This window comes from Hippichthys cyanospilos, chromosome 17 (genome assembly GCF_059441005.1).
Source record: "Hippichthys cyanospilos isolate Australia breed blue-spotted pipefish chromosome 17, RoL_Hcya_1.0, whole genome shotgun sequence".
Taxonomy (NCBI): Eukaryota; Metazoa; Chordata; class Actinopteri; order Syngnathiformes; family Syngnathidae; genus Hippichthys; species Hippichthys cyanospilos.
The window spans coordinates 3,349,677-3,374,113 of NC_142385.1; the positions used below are offsets into that span (position 1 = coordinate 3,349,677).

At 40.8% G+C, this 24,437-nt stretch overlaps 1 protein-coding gene across 2 annotated transcripts; it reads left to right on the plus strand.

Annotated features, from left to right (window-relative positions):
* The first annotated feature begins 121 nt into the window (after positions 1-121).
* Positions 122-23,976, plus strand: LOC148409248 (cerebellar degeneration-related protein 2-like). 2 transcript variants are annotated; one of them, XM_088439454.1, is made up of 6 exons: positions 122-480; positions 14,857-14,969; positions 16,002-16,150; positions 16,243-16,407; positions 18,644-18,851; positions 18,925-23,976. In XM_088439454.1, exons 1-6 carry the CDS (start codon positions 402-404, stop codon positions 19,687-19,689), a joined length of 1,479 nt encoding a protein of 492 aa, XP_088295580.1. In that variant the 5' UTR covers positions 122-401; the 3' UTR covers positions 19,690-23,976. The 2 variants fall into 2 exon arrangements, with proteins under 2 accessions (XP_088295580.1, XP_088295581.1); XM_088439455.1 differs by lacking the exon at positions 122-480 and adding an exon at positions 14,342-14,394.
* Positions 23,977-24,437: the final 461 nt, after the last annotated feature.

The window sequence follows — 24,437 nt, forward strand, 5'->3', positions numbered from 1 at the left end:
AATTTTACGCCCTTTTCATACATAACGCATCCCAAAGGGCTACATATGCATTTCCTACGCTTTTATTTTGAAAGTGACTCGCAAAGCGCTTTCAGACCCTTATCGTAGTATAGAATTTAAAAACAGATGTTTAAAAACTAAGTGGATGCTGATTCAATTTCAAGGGGAGGCTGGCCTGACCCGGTCAGACCGCAATGACAGGAAGTGCTTCTCTTGCAACATCACTGCCACGTCTCTGCAGTGGCAGCCAGGATGGGCCAAGGCGGATGACGAGAGAGAGAGAATGGCGAGGAGAGGAAGGAAATAGGAACCTTGTCACAGAGGCAGCTTCGGCTTGATGTCTTGAAGACGCTCGGAGGATCTTGTCGGAACCTCCATTATTTCGACCGTGTTCTTCCTCCATGCTTAGCTCAGGCACGATGGACGAATTCATTACCGAGGAGGAAGAGCCTTGGTACGACCAACGAGACTTGGAGCAGGGTAAGATTCCCCCTTCTTGGCCGCAGCATCCCAAGCTTGAAGCGGCTACTGCCGCATGCCGCTCCGTGACATCTCTCATAACAAAGGCCAACCCTACGCGCGCGACTGATAATAAGTTTGCATTCTTATTTTAAGTGGCAGAGTCAAGACCATACTAATTTTTGGTCGCTTGGTTGAGTCCTAACAGAATGTCTTGAAAGCAGGCAGTGTAAGTGCATGTCCCTAAAAACTGCTCGGTTTTTATTTATTTATTTATTTATTTATTTATTTATTTATTTATTTATTTTTCTCGTGGGCAGCATTGTGTAGTAATGATTTCTGTCTCAGGGCTGTTATGACTGTGAAGCTAAATACATTTTACGTATGATCGTCACACATTAACCTCATTTGGAACTCAAGGGACAATTAAAAACTGCTCAAAATGGGGATTGGTAACAGAAAAATGTTCTTTGTTTCCCATGAATCTATAAGAGTTTAAATGAACGTTCAATTTCAGGATATTAGTCATAAACTTTCAATCATAATTAGCATTTCATGGGCCACTTAAAATGATGTGATAGGCCTAATATGGCCCCCAAGCCTTATATTGCAGTGGTCCCCAACCCCCTGCCCGAGAACTGGTACCGGTCTGTGGATCAACTGGTACCGGGCTGCGTGGGCTGCACCCGAAATATTGTTTTGGAGATGACTCAGTTTAATGCTGCATGCACACCGAACGCGAACAAGGTGAAAAAGCGGAGAGTTTTGTATTGTAGTCAACGGAGTTCGCGTGACTGGCCCAATGCGCGTTGGGCGACGCGAATGGAGCGATGCAAATGGCCGCGCGCGGTCACGAGAAGCAAAATTTCACCTTTCTCGCGAAGTTAAAATGTTTTAACTTTTTTCGCGTTTCCTGTCGCGACAGCCAATCAACTTTGGGAACATTCAACGGCTCACGCAAGGGGCAGGAATGAATCATGGCGGCCGCTTTGCGGTCACCGGGAGCGATCCAATACGGCCAGCTGAGCTTTCAATACAAAACAGAGCCAAGCTAGAGCACTCACCTGGCTTGCAGAAAGGCGGAAGGGAGAACTTGGGACAATTGGTATGTGCAGCGTTTGCTTCATTAACAGCTGTTGAACCGTAGATACTGTGCTAAGCTAACAATAGCGCAGCATTGTCAGCACAATATTTAGCACGGTCTCAGCCACCTGATTGTGACATTGAAACTTTTGGCGCTGCCTCTGGCAGCTGTTGATATTACATACATATTACATTTACATAGGATAATGTGGTTTTAGAGCAGCCCCTCCCCCACAATATGACCGTTGGCCTCTGGCCGCTGTTGATATTACTTACATAGTGAGACACATGTGCACTAGCACATTCGCTTAACTGGAAGTGGTCATCCTCCACATCTTGTTGTGATATACAAAAAGGTTAGTTTGGTCACTTATATTAAAACATAAACACATGTTTTTGCAAACAGTCAAATAATCACATTTTGTCCGTTAGGGAATCCCGAACAAAAGGTCCAGCCTTTTAGTCATGTGTGTATTATCATGAAAAATGATCCATGCAAATATGATCACAATTCTGGAAAGAGATTTACTGTTTATTTGTCAAGAATTATTTATTTAGTTTGTGTGTGCATGTGTATGCACACGTCTGTCTGAGTTTGTGTCTGTGTGCACGTGTGATGCGCAAACTAGCATCTTCATGACCCCGTGACGCCGGCCAATAGTAGACCAGTATCTTAGGGAGTCGTGACACCGACCAATAGCAGACCAGCATTGTAGTGACGTAAGCGGTGACGCGTGTACGTATAGATGTATGCGCCCACACTGACTTCCATGTTGGATGTGTCACGCACACTGACTGCCATGTTGAATGTGTCGTAAGGCGAAATAAATGGCGTAAAGAGGGGCCAAATGAAAAACGTCGCAGGCCACGTTGTAAGATGGAAAAAATGTAAGGCTGGACGTCGTAAACCGGGGTCCACTTTAAATGCTTGACCTGACTTCCTCTTAAAAAAAAAAAAGAAAGAAATCATAAAAACTAAAACTGAAGCTGCATTTTATGTTTATCAAACAACTATAATTACAGCAGAAATGTACTTAATTTTCGGCTTTGTCAAAAAATACCTGCCACAAACAAAAATGCTAACAAGCTAAACGCATACAAGGCAGCACTACATAACATGCTGAAGATAAGAACTAACATTAGCTAGCGTGTTATCCACAGTCACAAGTTGTTGGATCAACAAACAAACTCATTTTGGGCATATTATTATAAATGACAACATTCTTCCAAAGAAAGTACAACTTAAATACACTCCCGGGGCCAGATTTCCCCGGGACAAAACAACATTTGTTTGTCCGACAGTGACTGCCTTAAACAGAGGCCACACCGTCCTTCCTCACTACAAAATGTAATATCAACAGCGGCCAGAGGCAGAGCCCAAAAACAAAGATCAGGCCAAACAAGGAACAAATGAATGAACTGTTAAACTAAATCAGATCCAAAACATCATTATTTTGGGTGTGGTCCATGTGCCCTGGTACCAGTTGATCCACAGACCAGTGCCGGGCCACGTGGTTAGGGGCCACTGTGTGTTAGCACGCTTGTTCTCATGCTTGTATGGGTTTTTTCCGGTTACAATCCTTTCACATTTAAAATTATGCTTCCAGGATGAATTGTTATCTGCTGTGATGTCTAATCTCAGGGTGACTGAAATTTATGTTTTATGGTTCTGACGTCACGTTGTCTTGATAGGTGGTAGGAAACCTGTTCCTAGAAAGCTGCATACCTGCATGATTTTAATGTCTCTCTCCTACATCACATCTGATTCAAATCATCAGCTCATCAGCAAGGTCTGCAGAAGCCTGATAACGATCCTGATCATTTGAATCAGTCGTGTTAAAGGGGGGTAATCCAATGCATGCAGGGTAGCTGCTTTCCAGGATCAGACGTGGCAATCTCTTGTCTTGACCAAAATGGACGGGGAGATAATTAACGAAAATCTCACTGTATACATAAGAAAAAAAAAAAGTAGTAAGTTTGGTCATTCATAATTAGGTTGAAATGTGTTGTTTGGTTTATTGTTTTTTACCAAGCAAAAAAAAAAAAAAAAAAGAAAAAGAAAAAAAAAATCAACAAACCATCCTGAATGTTTTTGATGTTACCATCACCCAATGTAGCTGATTGAAATGATTAGGATCTTTATCAGGCTTCTTCTGAGCTTGCTGGTGAGCTGCTCATATGAATCAGATGTGTTGGGAGGCCAGAAACCTCAAAAACATGCAGGATAGCGGCCCCTGAGGACCAGGTTTGGATATGCCTCCTTTGACAACAGTGGTTTCTTAATGTTATAAAAAAAAAAAATTATATATATATATATATATATATATATATATATATATATATATATATATATATATATATATATATATATATATATATATATATATATATATATATATATTTCGTTAAACTACTTAGCTTCAGGAAAGATCTCAGCTGTAGCTGATAAATGAGCCTGACTCTTCTATTATATTTACATTTGCACACTAGATCGTTCATTTTGTTGCAGTTTGCTCGGTAAAAAACATTTTGAAAATGCTAGGCATTATTTTTCACTGCATTACAAATTTGTCAAAAATGTCTTCTCATCTCATGGGCTCAATCGGCTGGCAGCACAGTGAGAGACTGTTTAGCATGTCCACTTCACAGTCTAGAGGTCCTGGGTTCAATTTAGGATCCGCCCTTCCTGTGAGCCATTTGTATGTTCTCCCTATATATGTGTGGCTTTTCTCTGTGTACTCTGGCTTCCTCTGGCAATGCCCCAAAACATGCGTTGAATTAACCCAACTCTCCCCAATTTTAAAAAGAGTACTTACTGCAAGTTTAATGGGAGCTTCAAGGTGGCTGATTTCCTAAAGTTAAAAGAAATAGCATACTTGGACATACAACTAACTTTAGACATACAATTTAGTTTTGTTTTCATGGCTAGCTAAAAATATTATTTGAACTACAAGTTTAAACATTATGCCCTTTGCTCTTTTACAAAGAGCTGTGTCTTATACAGTATATTGACTGTTTCATGTATCCAAAGGAGCAAATATGCATAATTTAACTGAAAGTTTCTGTTACAATTCCAGAACTGCCAAAACTGGAATAGAATAGATTAGAATTATTGTCATTGTACACAGACATACAACGAAAAAACTAGCAATTGAAATTCCTGATGTTGCTGTGTCTCACATAGCAGCTCCAAAAGTAGGAAAATAACAGAGTCAGATGTGTCATTAACATGCATCTTTGTTTGGGCCTATTGTGTGTTTACGGGGGTGGGGGAAGCATGTATGTGTGTTTTCCCTGTCGTAGTCTCTTCTGGCTGAATTCCGGGAAGCAAATGCTTGGTCATTGCACCAACTACCAGCCAAGAATGGACCTCGGTCGAAATCAAATGACTGGTCTCCGAGGCTCGTTCAGTGCTCCTGTTTTTGTGTTAGGTTGAGCTAGCAAAGACCATATTTAGTAGATGTCACTGGTCCCCTGAAAGCCAAATAAAGAAAAAATAATTGTGAAACATTTTTGTAACCGTATATATATATATATATATATATATATATATATTGTCCACACGTGGACAAAATTGTTGGTACCCCTCAGTTAAAGAAGGAAAAACCCACAATTCTCACTGAAATCACTTGAAACTTACAAAAGTAACAATAAATAAAAATTTATTGAAAATTAAATAATCAAAATCAGCCATCACTTTTGAATTGCTGATTAACATAATTATTTAAAAGAACAAACTAATGAAACAGGCCTGGACAAAAATGATGGTACCCATAACTTAATATTTTGTTGCATAACCTTTTGAGGCAATCACTGCAATTAAGCGATTTCTGTATTTGTCAATGAGCGTTCTGCAGCTGTCAACAGGTATTTTGGCCCACTCCTCATGAGCAAACTGCTCCAGTTGTCTCAGGTTTGATGGGCGTCTTCTCCAAATGGCATGTTTCATCTCCTTCTACAGATGTTCAATGGGATTCAGATCCGGGCTCATGGAAGGCCACTTTAGAATAGTCCAACGCTTTTCTCTCAGCCATTCTTAGGTGTTTTTGGCTGTGTGTTTTGGATCGTTGTCCTGTTGGAAGACCCATGACCTGCGACTGAGACCAAGCTTTCTGACACCAGGCAGCACATTTCTCTCCAGAATGCCTTGATAGTCTACAGATTTCATTTTACCTTGCACACATTCAAGACACCCTGTGCCAGATGAAGCAAAGCAGCCCCAAAACATTACTGAGCCTCCTCCATGTTTCACCGTAGGGACAGTGTTCTTTTCTTCGGGGAGACGACTAAGGAGGACACCACTGCTGAAAAAAAAATCATAAAAAAGCGAGACTGGAATTTGCAAAAATGCATGTTGACAAGCCACAAAGCTTCTGGGATGTCCTTTGGACAGATGAGACCAAACTGGAGCTTTTTAGTAAGGCACATCAACTCTATGTTCATAGACTCAAAAACCAAGCATACAAAGAAAAGAACACTGTCCCTACGGTGAAACATGGAGGAGGCTTAGTAATGTTTTGGGGCTGCTTCAAAACACAGGCAAGTAACACTGTGAGTGTGTTTGTTTTGACTTTCCTGCTTACAAAGAGCCACGTAAGTATTTGTATCTGCACAATTACAACAACAACAACAACAACAATAATAATGATAATAGTCACATCTTTTTTAATGAAAAGTAATTTATTAAAAAAAAATCCATATTTTAAAAACACTGGATGCACACTGTATATACAAATCTTGAAAAGAAACTGAGGCTGCATGTTTTCTGTCTTCATCCTTTAACTGTGGTAGTCCAAAAAGCAGTTCCTTTGTTCAGCAAAACAGAACCGCACATCACACTTTCTCCAAAGTGTGTTGGTGTAGCCTTTAGCACATTGTCCGCACCTTCCTCTATCACCTTTGTTGGGAAAATGTCCAGTCATGTCTTTGCGAACTTCCGTTGGTGGGTGTTGGTGTGTTTTTGTCTTCTTAGCTGGCCTGGCAGCTGGAGTACACATAGGGTTGAGGATGGTTGCCCTCGTTTTGGTACTGAGACAACTGAACCAGTCAGGATAAGTGAGGATGCCAACGGGCCTGAAACCGTTTCCTGATCAGTATGTCTTTAATAAAGTCCAGGCCTTGCAGTCCCTTTTGTACAGGAGCCAAGCATTGATGACAGCAAGTATAATTGTATGCCAGAAGATGTAGATGTACCAACGATGAGACTTGAGAAGGAACTTGTACTTAGCGGCAAATGAGTCCAGCAAATCCACTCCCCCCCCATGTTTTTGTTGTAGATTGCCACGGTGTAAGGCCTCTGGACTTCAACAAATCTTTTGGCAGTTTTGTCCCATCGTTGAACCTTTTCCATTGGTTCTGGGCCAGCAAAGGATGACACAAGTGTGACCTGTTGGGTGTCATACCATGTCACACCACAAACGTGGTTCGCCTCCACTCTGACATCAGATGTCAAGCTTCCCTTTTCTTTCAAGGTTTTTTCAGGGTTTTTTCAGGTTTTTGAGGTTGCAGTTTAGAAGCCGCGACTGTCTGACTGTTCCTGTGTAATGAATGTCACACTCATGCAACCTCGCAACAAGTGGGACACTGGTGAAGTACTTGTCTGCATATATTTTGTAGTTTTTGCCTTGTGGTTGTGTGGAGGCCAGCTTCATCACCACATCCCTCGATAGTCCAAGTTCTGATATTGACTGTGTTCCATTGGTATACATCGAAATTGCACAGCATACCAGAGTTGCCAGCCCTCACCCACATTTGTACCCCCATGGGTTTGGCTTGCCTCGCATGTACTGTTTGATGTTGTCGAATTTCCTTCTGAAGGGGGTCATCATTTCATCCACTGAGTTAAGTTCTTCTGGGACAACCTTTAGGGATCTCTCCCTGAAAGCATCCAGCCATGGTCTTAGTTTCCAGTTTGTCTGCTCTTTTTTCAATCTCATGTTGTGTTCAGATGGAGTGCGATGGAGGCATAAAAACGGACGGTTTTGTATTGTAGTCAATGGAGTTCGTGCGACAGGGCGAGATGACACGTCAGGCGACGTGATGGAGCGATGGGCGACAGGCGTGACGCGTAATTACGTGACGCGAGAAGTTAAAAAATTTGAACTTTTGTCACGTGTCGCGTTAAAGGTGCGAAAGGTGAAAATATTGGCTCAGCCATATCCCGGAAAAGTGAAAGTTCTCAGCAATGCTTTCCTTTCCGGATCCACTGTAAAGTGCACGGCAAGCTCACTCCCCTCCCCTCGCACGACACTGTTGCATGAAAAGTGAACTTCATCTTGACCTCGCGACAAAACGTCCCGCGTAGAGCATAAACGACGCGCTCAATCTGAACGCGGCATCAGGCAGGTTGTCCACAAAATGCAATGATGCCAATAGAGCCTGAAATCTGTTGCGTGACACAAGATCTGCGACAGGACTGTACCACGTATCTGCCTCCCAATACTTGCTGTCGCCAGCCATTTGTACAAGACCCATCTTCAAGTACATTCCAATCTTTTTTTTTTTTTTATTGGTGCTTAAGACCTTTCCGAAAACTCTACAGATTGGTATTATCAGTCAGAGCCTGGATCATGTCCTCCGTCACAAAGTTCTGGACGTACCCCAGCAGTGTGCGACAGGAGGGCAGATCATTAGTGACATCCTGACCTGAAAAATCAGTGCAGGGACTGATTAAATCTTTCTTCAGCCAGGAATACCGGTCACGGGGGCAGGTGAATTCAGTTTCTTTTGGGATGGCGGTATGAGCAGTATGGTGGTGATCGGGTTGTCGATTTCCCTTCCCGACTTTACTGCTGCTTCCATACTCTTCATCACTTGAGTCTGACTCTGAGGACAGTTCCACCTCACTGTCCCTATTCTGGATGGCCTCAATGACGTCTTGCACACTGTAATTTGAAAGAACTAGTTATTTTCCAGGACAGGTAAGATTTGCAAGTAAGATTTACTCATTGGCAGAAATAATGTCTACACAATAGATTCACACATTCCATTGCTTTCACACAGTCCAGACTGACAGTCCAAAAATTAGCATCTTATTGTTCCTCAAGGTCACAGGCGGACACATTTCCAAAAGGGCCATCAAGCAGTACTATACAGTTAGCCTAATATTCACATAATCTACATAGTTATTTCGACCTTGAAAACTGAACTGTTTTTCTAATTGATTTTAGATTAAAGTAATACAAATACAGTCGGCCCCCGGCTTACGAGCACCCTGATTTACGAACAATTCGCCTTACGAGCGTGGATCAGGGAGATTTTTGTCCTCCGCTTACGAACAAACCTCTCACCTTACGAGCTATTCGACATGCCGGCCATTGAGTATGTAGAAATGTTCTCGTTTAATTGCGTCAATAATATCAACAATAGCGACATCATCAATCATCAGTAGATACTTGTGGCAGTAACGTGAACGCTATTGGTCTTACAACGTCACACTGACTGTCTCACTCACGGTGTCTAAATATATTACCATTTAAGTGTAGTGTTTGTACAGCTAAAGGGAAAAACAGCTGACATGAAATTAAATGTGCCGATTGCAGGACAAAGAATTGTCATTGGTTTAAATGTGTGTTTTTTTTAAAATTAATTGTCAATACATTCCAACCGTTTAAAAAAAAAAGTGCGAATAATTATCAGTCAGTCACGGAGATGCGAATATGCTATTGGTCAATTAAGGTCACCCGGTCTCACTCACGGAGATGCTATTGGCCGGCGTCACACGTCAATCACAGAAATACCGATATGCTATTGGCCGAACGCCTTTATCTAGCTTGATGGGACAGGATGGAAGGAAGGAGAGAAAATTAGTGAAAAACGGAATGTTGTGAAGACTTTGCAAACTTTATCTGTTAGACATAGCTTCTAAAATTACTAGCAGCGGTAAAGAAAGAAATAAGAGGATGATGTTTTAGTATCTGCATGATTTGCACCCTGACTGAAAAAGTTACTGTAACACTGTAAGACCAATAGCATATCTATCGCCGTGTTAACTTTGAGCGTTGGACTCTGCCCCCCTCTGCTTACACCCAGCTCAAGTCTCGTCCTTTCAAAGGTAAAAGCTATTTATCCATTGTATTTATTATATAATGCAAGTGTACAGAGATTATGTCACTCAATTTTAATATATGTATACAGTGTGTCGTTTTTACCTAAGGCTTCGGCGCGCGTTGCACGCATTCACGAATTAACATGGGTTTGGATTGCCCGCTATACGAGCAATTCGAGATACGAGCGTAGCCGCTGAACGGATTAAGTTCGTAACCCGGGGGCCCACTGTAATTATACATTGGTAGTTAAATGACACATTTCAAACAAAGGCAATCAAGCAGATGTATATAGGAATATTTCTCAAATTATGCAATGGCATAGCTACAGAAATATAAAAATACACAACTGCCCTCTTTTTATGATTAAAATGTGTTATTTAATTTCTAAAGTAATGTAAAACATTTTATTTTCATCTCAAATCAAAATCTGTCAAGTACAGTTAATAAATATGGGGTTCAATGCGTAGCCCCAATTTGTGATACCACTTTGAACCAATGTTATAAAATTACAACATGGACAAAACATGTTAGAAATTTCACAGTATCAGTACATTTCATGTCATGAACTAATCAGGACAAAACTGTCATGGTTTGTTGGATTCTGGGTTGTGTTTTTTTTTTTGAGGGGTTCTGTTCCTTTCTGTTTACGTATATAGTTCCTGCTTCTGCTCCTTTCGTGTCTCCCTGCGTTAGTTTTTATTTAGTCCACCTGTCCATGTTACCTGCCCCTCGTGTGTCCTCCAATCCACTCTCTTTGCCTATTGTTCCCTGCCCAGCTGCCGTGCGTTAGTCTGATTAGTGTGTGAGTGTATTTAAGCCGAGTTTTTGTTTCAGCCTGTGTCAGATCATTGTCATATTATCTCATTGTATTGTCGCATTTTCGTACTGTCATATTATCGTATAGTCGTGTTTCTCCCGTCGTCCGTCTGCCCCATGTTTTCCTGCCAGCCTGCCCGTAGTGTTTGTTTTCTGTTTTTCCAGCCTGCCTGCGCCCTTAGTTAGAGTTTTTGCCGCCCTGTTTTTCCCACTTTGGTTCCCGTTCCTTGAGTTAATAAATATGGATTACATGAAGCCCCTGTCTCAACGCCCTCCTGCTTTTGGGCCCTCCACCTCCGCAACCACGCCAGCCTTCCGACCCGCCTCGCACCCCTCCACGTGACCAAAAACATGCTAAAAATATCACAGTATCAGTATATTTAATGAACTAATCATGATCTAGACACCTAAATTATGACATTTTTTTTCTTCAAAAATTGTTCTTAATTCTTGATTCATCTCATCTAAAAGGGTTAGAGGGTTGGGGTTCCTCCGGTTGACCATTATAGAATCTCAATTCGAATGATTTTATGTCCAGATACCGAGGCCTATTTAACCATTCTGTCATCCAATAGCATTTCAGAACAGAACAAAAGGAGCCATTAATGATGTAAATGTGGTTTGAAGAGGAAACAAATAAGAGAGGGCATGTTTTCATAGGCTTACAAGTAAGGTTGGAATATTACAACACTGGGGGCTCGTAAATGCTGTTATTTGAGCAGATATAGAGAATTCTTCATCTATTACACACAATGAATGGCTGGAACACAGGATAGGAGGAACCGTTGACATTTTGTTCGCTACATTTACAATGTAGCATTTTTTCTTAACATTTCACGATATCAATGGCAATTTTCTATTGTTGTCCTTTGTGATTTCTACTTTGTGATTGTGCTCCAAGAGAGCAGCCAATACTGTTGTCATTTCAAGTAAAACCTTGAAAAAAGGACAGTAATCAGCCCGATACTGATACTTGGTTCAGTACTTGTGGCGTCCATCCCTCAAGATATCCAATCATAGCAATTAACAGAAACTCACAGGAAATGAAGACATTACCCATGATGCAATAATGGGGGGTGTTTTGTGCTGCAATGAGTAACGCTTCAGGCCTGTCTGGAGCAAACACACAGTTGTGTGTATGGCAATTATTGACTAGTGTTCGCTAATGCAATTATTAGTATTGATTTGTCTGCTTCCTTTTTCGCCTTTTCTCTAGCCTTTTATACTTTCAGCTCTTTGCCTCCCTGGCAGCAAAGGAGATGTTACAAGTGGATGGATTAGCTGTTCAGAGTGTTTTTGTTTGTTTGATTTCTAGTGGTTTTAAATCTCCCTCGATTTGGTTTGTTCTAGGACCTAGATCATCTGAGGAAGATTGTATTTTTTAGTTATATAAGCAAATCTAACCCTTTTCACTTAATGTTGTAGATTTAATTTCTTAATAATAGTTAGTCCTGACATTGTATCAGAATGCTGTCAACTGCTGCTTTGCTGAAATACAACAAATACAAGACTACAGTTACAAAATTGCCACTTTTAGAAAGTCCTCTGGTTGAGCTATAATTTCTACATCATTGCTTTTCTGAATGTGACCTGACTTACGTTTTTAATGGGTTGTATACAAATGGTTGGTGGAATGTCTACTCGCCCTTCAAGTCATGAATTGCCTTGATCTGAAAATTTGTCTGAGTGAGTTTGCCTGCAGGTAATTTTCATAATAACCACAACCACACCTACCTGACATGCTCAGCAAGAACATACTTAAGCAAGTTGTTTCCAAGCAGATTAGCTTTAGCCAAAAGCCTTAGCTTCTGATAAGTGGCATTCTTTATTGCAAAGCTGTCAACACAACACACTAAGCGTGAGACTGACACATTTCAATCTAGTGTCACCTCAAACTTTAAATTTCTCCAAGATAAGGAAAGGTACTGTGGGAATATCAATGCTGTGGGAATATCAATGTTTTGATCTCTACTGAAAACTGTTAAAATGATTCCGGGACTGGCCTGCCTTTAATGCACTGTAGTACCGCCTCCCAAACCCTCTACCAGTCTCTGGGTGCTCTCGCTCTGCTGCGCATTTGACATGGACAGGTGCACGCTTCATTAGACTTGATCCTTAAGGAACTATTGTCATGGTTCAGTTCTATAAAAACAATAACAGAATGTAACACACCACAAACGCAGTCTGTCAACTTTAGCTTCAAATTAAATACACCAAATAAAACATGAAAGGCAACATCAACAATGCAAAATCAATGCAATGGCCATACCAAGCTTTTATTTTGAAATGTTCCCCTGGAACGGTACAGTGGGCCCCCGGGTTACGAACTTAATCCGTTCAGCGGCTACGCTCGTATCTCGAATTGCTCGTATAGCGGGCAATCCAAACCCATGTTAATTCGTGAGTGCAACGCGCGCAGAAGCCTTAGGTAAAATCATCACGCTGTATACATAAATTAACATTAAGTGACATAATCTACTGTACAGTTGCATTAAATAACCAATACAAAGGATAAATGACTTTTACCTTTGGAAAGACGTGACTTGTGCTGAGATAAGCGGAGATGAGCAGAAATGAATGCTCTAAGTCAATACGGTAAATCAGATATGCTATTGGTCTTACAGTGTCAAAGTAACTTTTTCAGTCAGGGTTTTCTCTACTTCCTTCCATCCCAACCAGCTGTGCCATCAAGCTAGATAAAGGCGTTCGGCCAATAGCATATCGGCACTTCTGTGATTGACGTGTGACACCGGCCAATAGCATCTCCGTGAGTGAGACCGGGTGACCTTAATCGACCAATAGCATATTGGCGTCTCCTTGACTGACTGATAATTATTTGCACTTTTTTTTTAAACGGTTGGAATGTATTGACATCTTATTGATTAAAACACATTTAAATCTGTGACGATTTTTTGTCCTGCAATCGGCACACTTAATTTCATGTCAACTGTTTTTCCCGACGTGAATTGAGCACGGTGGAAGCGGAGAGGTGGTTGTGTGTGTTTCATTTACTAGGCAGTACACCTTTGGCTTGTTCGAGCGTCAGTTCACCTTTGGTTACAACTCACAAAATTGCAACAATGACGCTGTCCCAAAGCATATCGGGAGATCGCCGACTAACCTGACATGCAATTTTGTCTAGCAACCATTATATGGCGCTGTATCATCACCCGTAATAGGGTGCAGAGATAAACCTCTTGAGTCAATCCGGCAATGCAAATAGGCTATTGGTCTTACAGTGTTACAGTAACTCTTTCAGTCATGGTGCAAATCACGGAGATACTAAAACATCATCCTCTTATTTCTTCCTTTACCGCTGCTAGTAATTTTAGAAGCTATGTCTAACAGATAAAGTTTGCAAAGTCTTCAAAACATTCCGTTTTTCACTCATTTTGTCTACTTCCTTCCATCCTGTCCCATCAAGCTAGATAAAGGCGTTCGGCCAATAGCATATCGGCATTTCTGTGATTGACGTGTGACGCCGGCCAATAGCATCTCCGTGAGTGAGACCGGGTGACCTTAATCGACCAATAGCATATTGGCGTCTCCTTGACTGACTGATAATTATTCGCACTTTTTTTTAAACGGTTGGAATGTATTGACAATTAATTAAAAAAAAAAACACACATTTAAACCAATGACAATTCTTTGTCCTGCAATCGGCACATTTAATTTCATGTCAGCTGTTTTTCCCTTTAGCTGTACAAACACTACACTTAAATGGTAATATATTTAGACACCGTGAGTGAGACAGTCAGTGTGAGATTGTAAGAGCAATAGCGTTCACGTTACCGCCGTAAGTATCTATTAATGATTGTAGATGACGCAACTGCTGAATATATTGACGCAGTTAGGCGAGAACATTTCTACATAGCCAATGGCTGGTTTGACGGAATGCTCGCAAGACGAGAGATTTGCTCATAAGCGGAGGACAAAATTCTCCCTGATCCACGCTCGTAAGGCGGAATGTTCGCAAATCAGGATGCTCGTAAGCAGGGGGCTGACTGTATTTGTGTTCTGATGAGCATGACTTTTATTTTTCATTCCAAATGATTACCACCACATCTAATCTCTACCAACATCAACACGTCATCACCAGAATTGTACTCCTGTACTGCTCTTGTCACTATTTTTTTTTACCATGTTCAAAAGTTTTCTCACAACAAAAGCAGTAGTCTGACCTGGCAATGGTCTGGTGAACATTTGCAACCTTAAACAAATTCTGACAAGATCAAAAGAGCCGGTACCTTTGCTTACACTTGCCAATATTTGCCCCTCACTGGGATAGGGGCTTTGGGATCCTCTACAATAAGCTCCACCCTAAGTTGTCATACTAAATTAATTAGGCCTGCTACACACATAAAGATTTTCCTTTCCTTTTTCTTCTTCACATTCTGCATGCTTTTTCTATGCATTTAGGTAATGTTTGTCTAATCTTTCCCCTTTACAGATCTCCATCTGGCTGCAGAGCTGGGAAAGACCTTGCTGGAGAGGAACAAGGAACTGGAGGATTCCCTGCAGCAGATGTATATAACCAATGAAGAGCAAGTGCAAGAGATTGAGGTAGGAAAATGAGTGATATTGGCAACTCTCTCTTATAAGGACACTTGACTGTGTTTCTTACTCTCCTACCTACGTTTATTCAATACAAATTGAATCGTAACATCTGTGGTGTCAGTTCATTCACGTGGTGTCTCTGGTGTAACTATACGGCTTATTGGTGTTGTTTTATCAGAGTTTCTAAGTCCATATAAATGTTTTCTGGTTGTATCTTGCTAACAGGTGCAACATTTTTAAGTCAACATTTAAAGGATATAATATTTCAAATTTGAAGTTTCAATGGCAAACAATTGGAAAGTTATATAAAGCATACTTTTTATTGTTAATTACTCATAAAGGTTGGCATCATTTACAGTCACACAATGCTAACAAAACTCCCCTTTCAGCCTAAAAAATGTCAAAGAACATAGGAAACTGTTGATTTTAATTTAATTATTCTTAACAGCTAGTTAACAAATATGACACACTGGAAGTAATCTGCTGTAGAATGATGTTATGACTTTTTTTTTTTTTTTAAACCAGTGGGGCATACATTGATCTGCAGACACCAGAGAGTCTACTGTGCTGCACAGTTGCTGTGACATGTTAGCACCAAAAACAACATGATGCATCTTATAGCTAATGTTAAAAACTACTCATAGCTCACCTTTTTGGTGGGTTTGGTCCTGTGAATGCCCTGGTCTGAAATCCAAGACTTGCCACTGGTCCACGTGATGTCATTTTTGTCAAAACCAATTGGCATTTTTTTTTTTAAATGTTTTAATTGTACATGGAAAATAATTCAATTATCAAATTAAGTTTCGACAATATATTGACTTTTATAGTTATGAAATGGCTAAATACATTAGTATCCTTAAAAGTGTCCATCTTTGCAGGGAATCTGAACACGAATACGATAAAAGGTAAAATTAGTAACTGCTCAATAGTCTGATAAGCACTAATGTACAAGAGATGAATTCAGCAAAACAACATATACTGTATTCATTTATAAGTGTCAGTCCATAATTATGTAAACTGTACGTGTTTATCTTACAGTACTTGACAAAACAGCTAGAAGTCCTTAGAGACATGAATGAACAGCATGCGAAGGTGTATGAGCAGCTGGATGTTACTGCAAGAGAGCTTGAACACACCAACCAAACGCTCATGACTGACAGCAAGGCCTCACAGCTTAAGATAGTGAGGTAATCTTTACTCTCTCTTATAAATGTGTTACCATTATAAATGTGTCACCATTCACTTAAAAACAAAAAACGTCTCCTGCCTTTTGGTTTAGATTAACAGGCACCATTGAGACATTGCAGAATCAGGTGGAGTCTCTTTCAGGACAAGTGGAGCAGTTGCGCTCAGTGGAACAGCTCAGAGTCAAAAGGGAGAAGAGGGAACGACGCAAGACCATCCACTCCTTCCCTTGTCTCAGGGAACTTTGCACAGCACCCAGGTATGATGGTCTAACTCAGGGGTGGGCAACAATGACAAAAGTACTGTAATTCCCCAAATATAAGATGCACCTGTGTATCATTTTGGGGTCAAAATCTGGTATTTTCTATGTTAGTGTGTATAAGACGCACCAACACTTTGGAAGCAGTGAAGAAACTCTAGCAAAACATAATCAATCTCATCTTTTGTAAACTCTTCAAATTTTCTTGTGTTCATATCCTTAAATATACATTTGTTCTGCCTTAAGCATTTTTCTGATTTCCCACATTGTGAGAAGTCAGTGAATGTCATAGCAGTGTAACATTGAATGCGCTCAAAGCACTTGTTTTTTCTTTTCCTCACAATGCGGTTTGAGTTCGTTTTAAAATGCCTCAAATACCCGAAGTTGAGCAGCATCCACATTTCACCAAATTAATGATTGTGTGTATCTGCAAAAAGACCACAATTAATAAACGAGGCAAATGGATTACCTTTCTGTGTTTCTACCTTGTGCACTCTTAATTGAATCAGATTGAGACATCATAACTTTTTCCTCCCTGTTTTCGTAGTGTTCCTGTGTGTGAACAAGGATGGACTCAGACATTGGTTCAGTCTGCCCGCTTCTTTTATTGAAAATAAAGCTGTAACAACCTCTGCTAACACGAGCTGCTGTTAGCTGCAACAGGCACATAATGCTAACAGCCCAATGACACCCCCCTCATCTAGCTCGTCCCATTATGGCAATTATTGTAAGTCAGAATATGGCTGATATAAAAATGCACATCTATGTGCCAAACTCAGCTTATGTGGCTGACGGATCAAACTTCCTCAAATGGTGTCGAATAACAACAACAACAAAAAAAACTAATTTTTAATTTACTGTTTATAGGATGCACCCTTACTTTTGGCCTTCATTTTTGAGAAAAAAAAGTTTGTCATATATTTTAGAATTATGGTACTGTAGTTAAACACGATCAGTGTCTCAAATATTCATCTACTTCGCATTTTTTTTCCAGTTTTGGCCTTCATTTTTGAGGAAATAAAAAGTGTGTCTTATATTTTAGAATTATGGTACTGTAGTTAAACATGATCAGTCTCTCAAATATTCATCAACTTTGCATTTTTTTCCAGTGTAAATTTTTGCATTTGCATTGTTTTTTTTGCCTGTTATTGAAATACTATATGGGCTAAAATCCTTGGTACCACGTGTGTGCTTATTTAAAGGAGGGGGCTCCTAAAAATGCAATAATAGCAAAAGTAGCATCACTATATAATTTAATGAAATTTAAATAGGAATATGTATTATGTCATAATCAGACTATTATGACCTTTGCATTTTGTGAGTCCAGACTAAGCCAATCATGGAAGTCATTGAAATGCTTACATATGTCAAAGGTTGGCCTCTAGTGCCACCCGGTGGTTTTGGGGTGTCAACACAAAAAATTCTATTGCCTCCCATTCGCGAGTTGCCGTTCAAAGGATGACGGCAAAAATCAAGGGAAATACATGATAAAACACCAGGTATTCAATATGTCCAAAATTTACAAATATTTCCAATTTTCAATGGCAGCAAATAAGCCCAACATGAGCTAAATTTGACACCTGTAGGGTACCCTTCTCAACCTCCTGTTTGCAAGCATTTAGAAGGGACGACAGCATGGCATATTGAAAGTCATCATGTTTTGACAATCCATGCAATATTTTAGACTCTAGTTAGGTCAAAATTTCCCCCAGGGCTTAAAATCGCATATATCGTTTTAACAGCGGTCTTACTCCATAGTGCCCCGGCCTTCTCCCCAGAGGCAGCTGGGATATACACCGGCAAGTCCATGATCCTTGTGAGGACAAACGATTAATATATCGATGATCTCTTTATTTGAGTTTGAAATGTCCAAGTGCATTTGAATTCATTGTACATCTTGTCCTCATGTTAGTAACAAGTGCCATATCACACAATGGCAACATAACTGATGGGCAGTTTCTGAGGCTAAGGATCACAGTGCAGGGCATAATAATGCTCAATTCGGATATTTTGGTGAAATTTGAAATGTGTGATTTTTTTTTTTAGGTAAGCAGTCAAATTTTAAGGTTTTTGTTATTTTATTTCTTAATTTGAAGATTTTTGTTTCACCCAGTCTGACAAAAAAAACTTGATTTTAAACTATAGACATAATTAACGTTCAAGGATTCAATTATTTGTATGCAAGCATTCCTCTCTCCTGCTGCCCATACGAATCATGTTTTTATAATTGTGTCAGGTATGAGGATGAGTTTGTGGTGGGCAGGGCTGAAAGCCTTACTTTGGAGCCAAAGCGTCAGCCATTCGAAGAGGAGAACAAACATCTAAGAGAGGCAGTGTCAGCTCTGCGAGCGGCTATCCGGACAGAGCGAGGGCGTCGAGAGGGTGTGGAGAAGGAGTGCAATCTGCTTCTTGCAGACTTCTCGCGCCTACAAACACGTGTGCAGGTGATTCTTGTGCTATTTCTTTGATGTTAGGACAATTTCCTATCTTACAATGTGAGTGTTATTTTTATCTAAGGATGCAGAGAGTTGCCAGGCAAGGGTACGAGAGTTGGAGGTGGAACTGCATGAACTACAGCAGCTACGCCGGACTCGGACTTTCCTCCTTGGAAACGAGGATGATGGCGTTACTCTGACCCAAACTGTCCTCAATTACACTCCTGAGACCGACACCTTCCTGGAGGGAGAGGTCAGCGAGACAGGGGGGGGTATTAGGGAGAAGGCAGAGGGTGGCATCGGTGTGAATGGGGAGCCTCTGCCTGAGTCAAACCCCGTGAGAAAAAGCTGTAGTGACACGGCACTCAATGCCATAGTCGCCCGGGATGCATCTGGCCGCAGAAGAGGAAGCTACGCACTTCACGCCAACAGCGTGAGGAAGAGAGGGATGTCCATTCTCAGGGAGGTGGATGAGCAGTACCACGCATTACTGGAAAAATACGAGGAGCTACTGGGAAAATGCAGGCGCCACGAAGAAAGCCTTTGTCACGCGGGTGTCCAGACGTCCCGACCCGTTTCTAGAGACCCTTCCATGAAAGACTGCGCCATGGGCCACACCCCTGCCCCTCCCCCCAGCCCCACCCAGTCCCCCTCCACGCCAGAAGCCATTGAGATGATCGGCAAGCAAGTGGAGGCGGTGGATAAGCGTCTGGGACAGAACGCTCCAGAGTACAAGGCTCTTTTCAAGGAGATATTCTCTCGTATCCAGAAGACCAAGATGGATATTAAAGCTTCCAAAACTGCAAAATCCAGTAAATCTAGCAAAACAAGCAAATCTAATAAATAGTAGCTAGTTATAGACAACACTTATAATAAATTATCAGTGTTTAGTTCTTCTGCACTTTGAAACATACACAAACCAGCCAATATATAGTACACTCATCCATTATCTAAATCGCTTGTCCACATTAGGGTTGTCGATGGTGGAGCCAATCCCAGCTTACTTCTGGTGAAAGCCAGAGTACTTTATATTCGGGATAGGTCACCAGTCATATACAAACAACAGTTCAAACTCACATTCACAGCTCTAGACAATTTACAGTCTTCAATGCAAGCATGCAAACATGCAAACGCTACACAGGAAGGGAGCTGAAATCGAAAACCAGAACCTCAGAAGTGTGAGGCTAACCAATAGTCGACCCCGCCTGCTGTCTGTACGCATAACAAACACAAGATGTAAACTTTAATTTGTTGACTACATAACAATTATGGGCGAGGTACAGTATGTACTTTATAATCTATCGATGAAAAATATAGGCACACGTTAGTCTTGCAACTAGAATGTCAAGAAGTACAGTAGAGTGAAAACCTCAGCCAAACAATCCTACTTTGGATCTGCACCGTGCTACATACATAGGTCAGAATGCGTTAGAAGAATTGCATCAGGGTACATTTTTTTACCTTGTTCACTGAGAATATAAACGTAAATATACAATGGAAACTATTTTGGTAATGCTACACAATTCAGAGAAATTACATATTAAAAAATGAATGGTACATTGCCAGACATTTGCCAAAATTAAACTAAGAACAATATTAAAATTATACCATATTGTACTGTATATACAGTACATCCCATGCCATAGTTGTGGGTTTTGCAATCAGCAGCATGTACGCAAACAAAGAAGTTGGCAATTAATGGTCCTTTACTGTGAACCTGCTTATTGCTTACTACAAATAAAATCCTGCAACATAATGATAACACGAAAATAAAATAAAAAAAAACAGCAACCATATCCTCTAAAAAGGAAAAACAATAGAAAACCACATTGTTATGGTTAGCAGAACACTAATGAAATAATAATGTGTAAGCAACAAAATAGAAAACTGACAATGCGATACTTTGCATATTATTCTCATGGTGACTTGAACAGCAAAAAGCTGGGTAATCATCTATTTCAGTTGATCTGAATTTGCACCCCAAAAAAAAAAAATGAGCGTGACACTCCAATGCAAATTTGTATCCATCCAGGATCCATGGATCCATCCATCCATCCATATTGAGCAGGAAAGCCTAGCCTTCCCTCTGCTCAGCCACTTCGTCCAACTCCTCTGGGGGAATCCCCAGACGTTCCCAGGCCAGCCGAGAGACATAGTCTCTCCAACATGTCCCAGATCATCCCACTGGAACATACCAGGAACACCTCACCAGGGAGGCGTTCGGGAGGCATCCTAACCAGATGCCTGAACTGTCTCCTCTCAACGCGGAGGAGCAGTGGCCTGACGGAGGAAACTCATTTCTGCCGCTTGTATGTGGGATCTTCTTCTATTGGTCACGACCCACAGCTCGTGACCATAGGCGATGGCAGGAATGTAGATTGACTGGTAACTAGAGAGCTTCACCTTTTGGCTCTGCTCTTTCTTTACCATGACAGACCAGTGCAGAGTCCGCTTCACAGGAGACGCTACACTTCCCGATGGACCCTCCTCTCTAGCACTCCCGAATAGACCTTAACAGGGAGGCTGAGGGATGCGATCCCTCTATAATGAGAACACAACCTCCGGTCCCCCTTCTTCAAAAGGGGGACCACCTACCCCAGTCTGCCAATCCAAAGGCACTGCCCCTGATGTCCATGAGACATTGCAGAGGTGTGTCAACCAGGACAGCCCTACAACATCCAGAGCCTTTAGGATCTCTGGTGGTATCACATCCAAACCCCCCCTGGGTGTTTGCCACTGAGGAGTGACTTCAGCCCCAGAAAAAGGAGAGCCCATCTCAGAGTTTCCAGACTCTGCTTCCTCAGAGGAAGACGTGTTGGTGGATTTCCGGGGATGTTTGAAGTATTCTGACCACCGGCATATCAGTAGTACCCAATCTCCACTGTACACAGTGTCAATAGTGCACTGCTTTCCCCTCCTGAGACGCGGATGGTGGATCAGAATTTCCTTGAAGCCGTCTGGAAGTCGTCTTGCATGGCCTCACCGAACTCCTCCAGCAGTTTTTGCCTTGGCGACTCCCAAAGCCATACTCTGCTTGGCCAGTCGGTAACTTTGGCATCCAGGCCAAAAAGACCAGACCAAAAGAATCCTCCTTCATCTTGGCGGCATCCCCTACCCCTAGTGGCCACAAGCAAGTTGGAGGATTGCTGCCACAACAGGTATCGACCACCTTACGGCCACAACTTTGACCAGCCTCCTCAACAATGTAGAGGTGCGGAACATGGTCCAGTCAGTTGTGTAAATCTTCTTTTAACAAACCAACAGCGGCAATTCAACTAATACTTCTCAACCTCTTGGTTTTTAAGTCTTTTATAAAAGAAAAACGAACAAATATGTTGTAAAAACATATTACGCTGGATATCACGCCAACTAATAAAACACAAAACAGTTAAAATTATAACAGAATAACCTACATGCTATATTAACTTCTTTCACTTACAGATGAGGAACCTCCCCCCATCCTCATTTTACAATGACCCTAATCTGTATGTAGTTTGCACCATCTGCCACTAATCTACATTAATACGGGAGTAAAGTTACGAATACGATAACTTTATGTTGGACGGCCACTTCTTGGCCGTCAATATAAAACAATTAAATGAAAAACAGTAAGCAAGGCGGTAACTGAGCATGACTTTGGGTACTGCATGATGACGTTATTCTTATGTTATGCCTTGTTCATAACTTCAAAATGACATAAACCGAGGCTCCCCCTTGGTACACTAGAAAGAAATTCACCGCTATATACTGTAACTGACATGAATACACATGGAAATAGTACACTAGAAAGAAATTCACCGCTATATACTGTAACTGACATGAATACACATGGAAATATGGTTGACATGTTAAAAACCATGTTGTATTTGAAGCTATGGAATCTATTCACATTTCAGGCAAAATAACAATGGTTCATGTTGAGCCTAAGGTGCTAGTTTTTCCCATTATTTTTATTTTTTATGAATGATTAAGCTCCTTTGGGTTGGGTGGTAGGTAAATAATGATATCATATGACTATCAAAATGCTTACTGTGAAGTTCTTGCTTTTGACCCGTTAACTACATGCAGAATGCTGTGCAGGTTGGTAGTGAACACATTTAATCTTTGCTTATGGAGTGTTGTGACTATCGGCATGTCCCAATAGGGCCGTACAGACTGTCACTCGCATGATTTGACTGGGACAGTTTTTTTTTTTTTTTTTTTAAATAGATCATATAGTTTGTTTTGTTTTTTTTTAAATAGATCTTATAGTGTTCTAATATCCTCTGGCACTATTTCATTATAACAACATATTAAATAACAAGCATGTTGAAGTCAGGGCTTTGTGTAACTTCTGCAGCCTTACTCGACTCCCAAACCATGAGAAACCTCTCCATGATTGAATACTTTTTTGGGGGGGTGAGGATCATGATTGCCTGTGGATAGTTGTAAAGCTTTACTACATTGGTACTTCTACTTACAAAATTAATTTGCTCAGGAAGTAATTTCGTGAAGTGAATCTTTCATAAATAGAGCTGCTTTTTACAATAGCCTAATCTGTTTCAAGCCCCCCAAAATGCTCTTTAAATGAATATTATTAAATGATTAAAAATGCAACAAAAACTGAGGCATTTGGTAACCTGAATTTTTCGTAACAAGAGGCATTCGAAAGTAGAGGTACCACTGTATAATGAATGTTTTATACCATGTTGAACACAAAACCAAGCTTGAAAAACGCGCACATGGATCAGGCACATTTGATGTGACACCCATAGTATGAAGTTGTGAAGGAGAGAATTATTTCTATGGCCTCGATAATAGAATGAGTGATTATGAAAATCTATCAGTAAATAGAACAGAATAAAAGTGATTGTATCAAGTGCATTTTAAGCAACCTGTTAATCCAGTTACAATACATTTAGAGAAATATTACTGGCCAATTGTTTGTGCCTCTGTTTGCTTTTGGGAGTGTAAATGTACTCATGTATTTATTTTTTACTAACACAATATCATACCATACATGAATTCTTTTACATGTATTGTCTGTTTTACATGTGCTGTATCATTGTTGTGACTTACATTTGAGATTCATCTTATCAAGCTTAAAACCATACTGTATCAACAAAGACCTATGATAATAAAGCCTTAAACTGCAGCCATTGTTGTAAAGGTGTTCTATTTGTTGAATGCACATATTTTATGAAGACACAACATGTCATAACGCTGTTATATTAGAGGTCATTTTAACCCATTTAATATTTAATGACTGTGAAATGATTTTCGTCAATTTGCTTTTGCTTTGTGAGCACCTTACCACGGTGAAGAGGGTTGCTTGTCCGGATGATTCAAGTAGCCAAGTTGGCAGGGGATTTATGCCCCTAACAGGGTCACCAATGACAAACAAGTCCTAGGTGAGGGAGCAGAAAAAGCATGACTGTCAGACCCCTACGACAAATAAAAAGAATTGGGCAGCAGTTTCCCTTGCAATGGACTGAGGCCCCATCCGAGAGCCTGGAGGTCGGGCTCGTTGGCGAGCACCTGGTGTCCAAGCCTGCACACATAGTGTCGAGCCGGACACAGCCCAAAACGGTGATGTGGGTAACGTAATTAAAATGA

What these genes read in the sequence shown, in the direction of transcription:
- LOC148409248 (XM_088439454.1), top strand. Translation starts at nt 402, where the DNA reads ATGCTTAGCTCAGGCACGATGGACGAATTCATTACCGAGGAGGAAGAG. An exon ending in CCAACGAGACTTGGAGCAGG is followed by an intron (nt 481 to 14,856) that starts GTAAGATTCCCC and finishes TCCCCTTTACAG; the next exon opens with ATCTCCATCTGGCTGCAGAG. An exon ending in GAACTTTGCACAGCACCCAG is followed by an intron (nt 16,408 to 18,643) that starts GTATGATGGTCT and finishes TAATTGTGTCAG; the next exon opens with GTATGAGGATGAGTTTGTGG.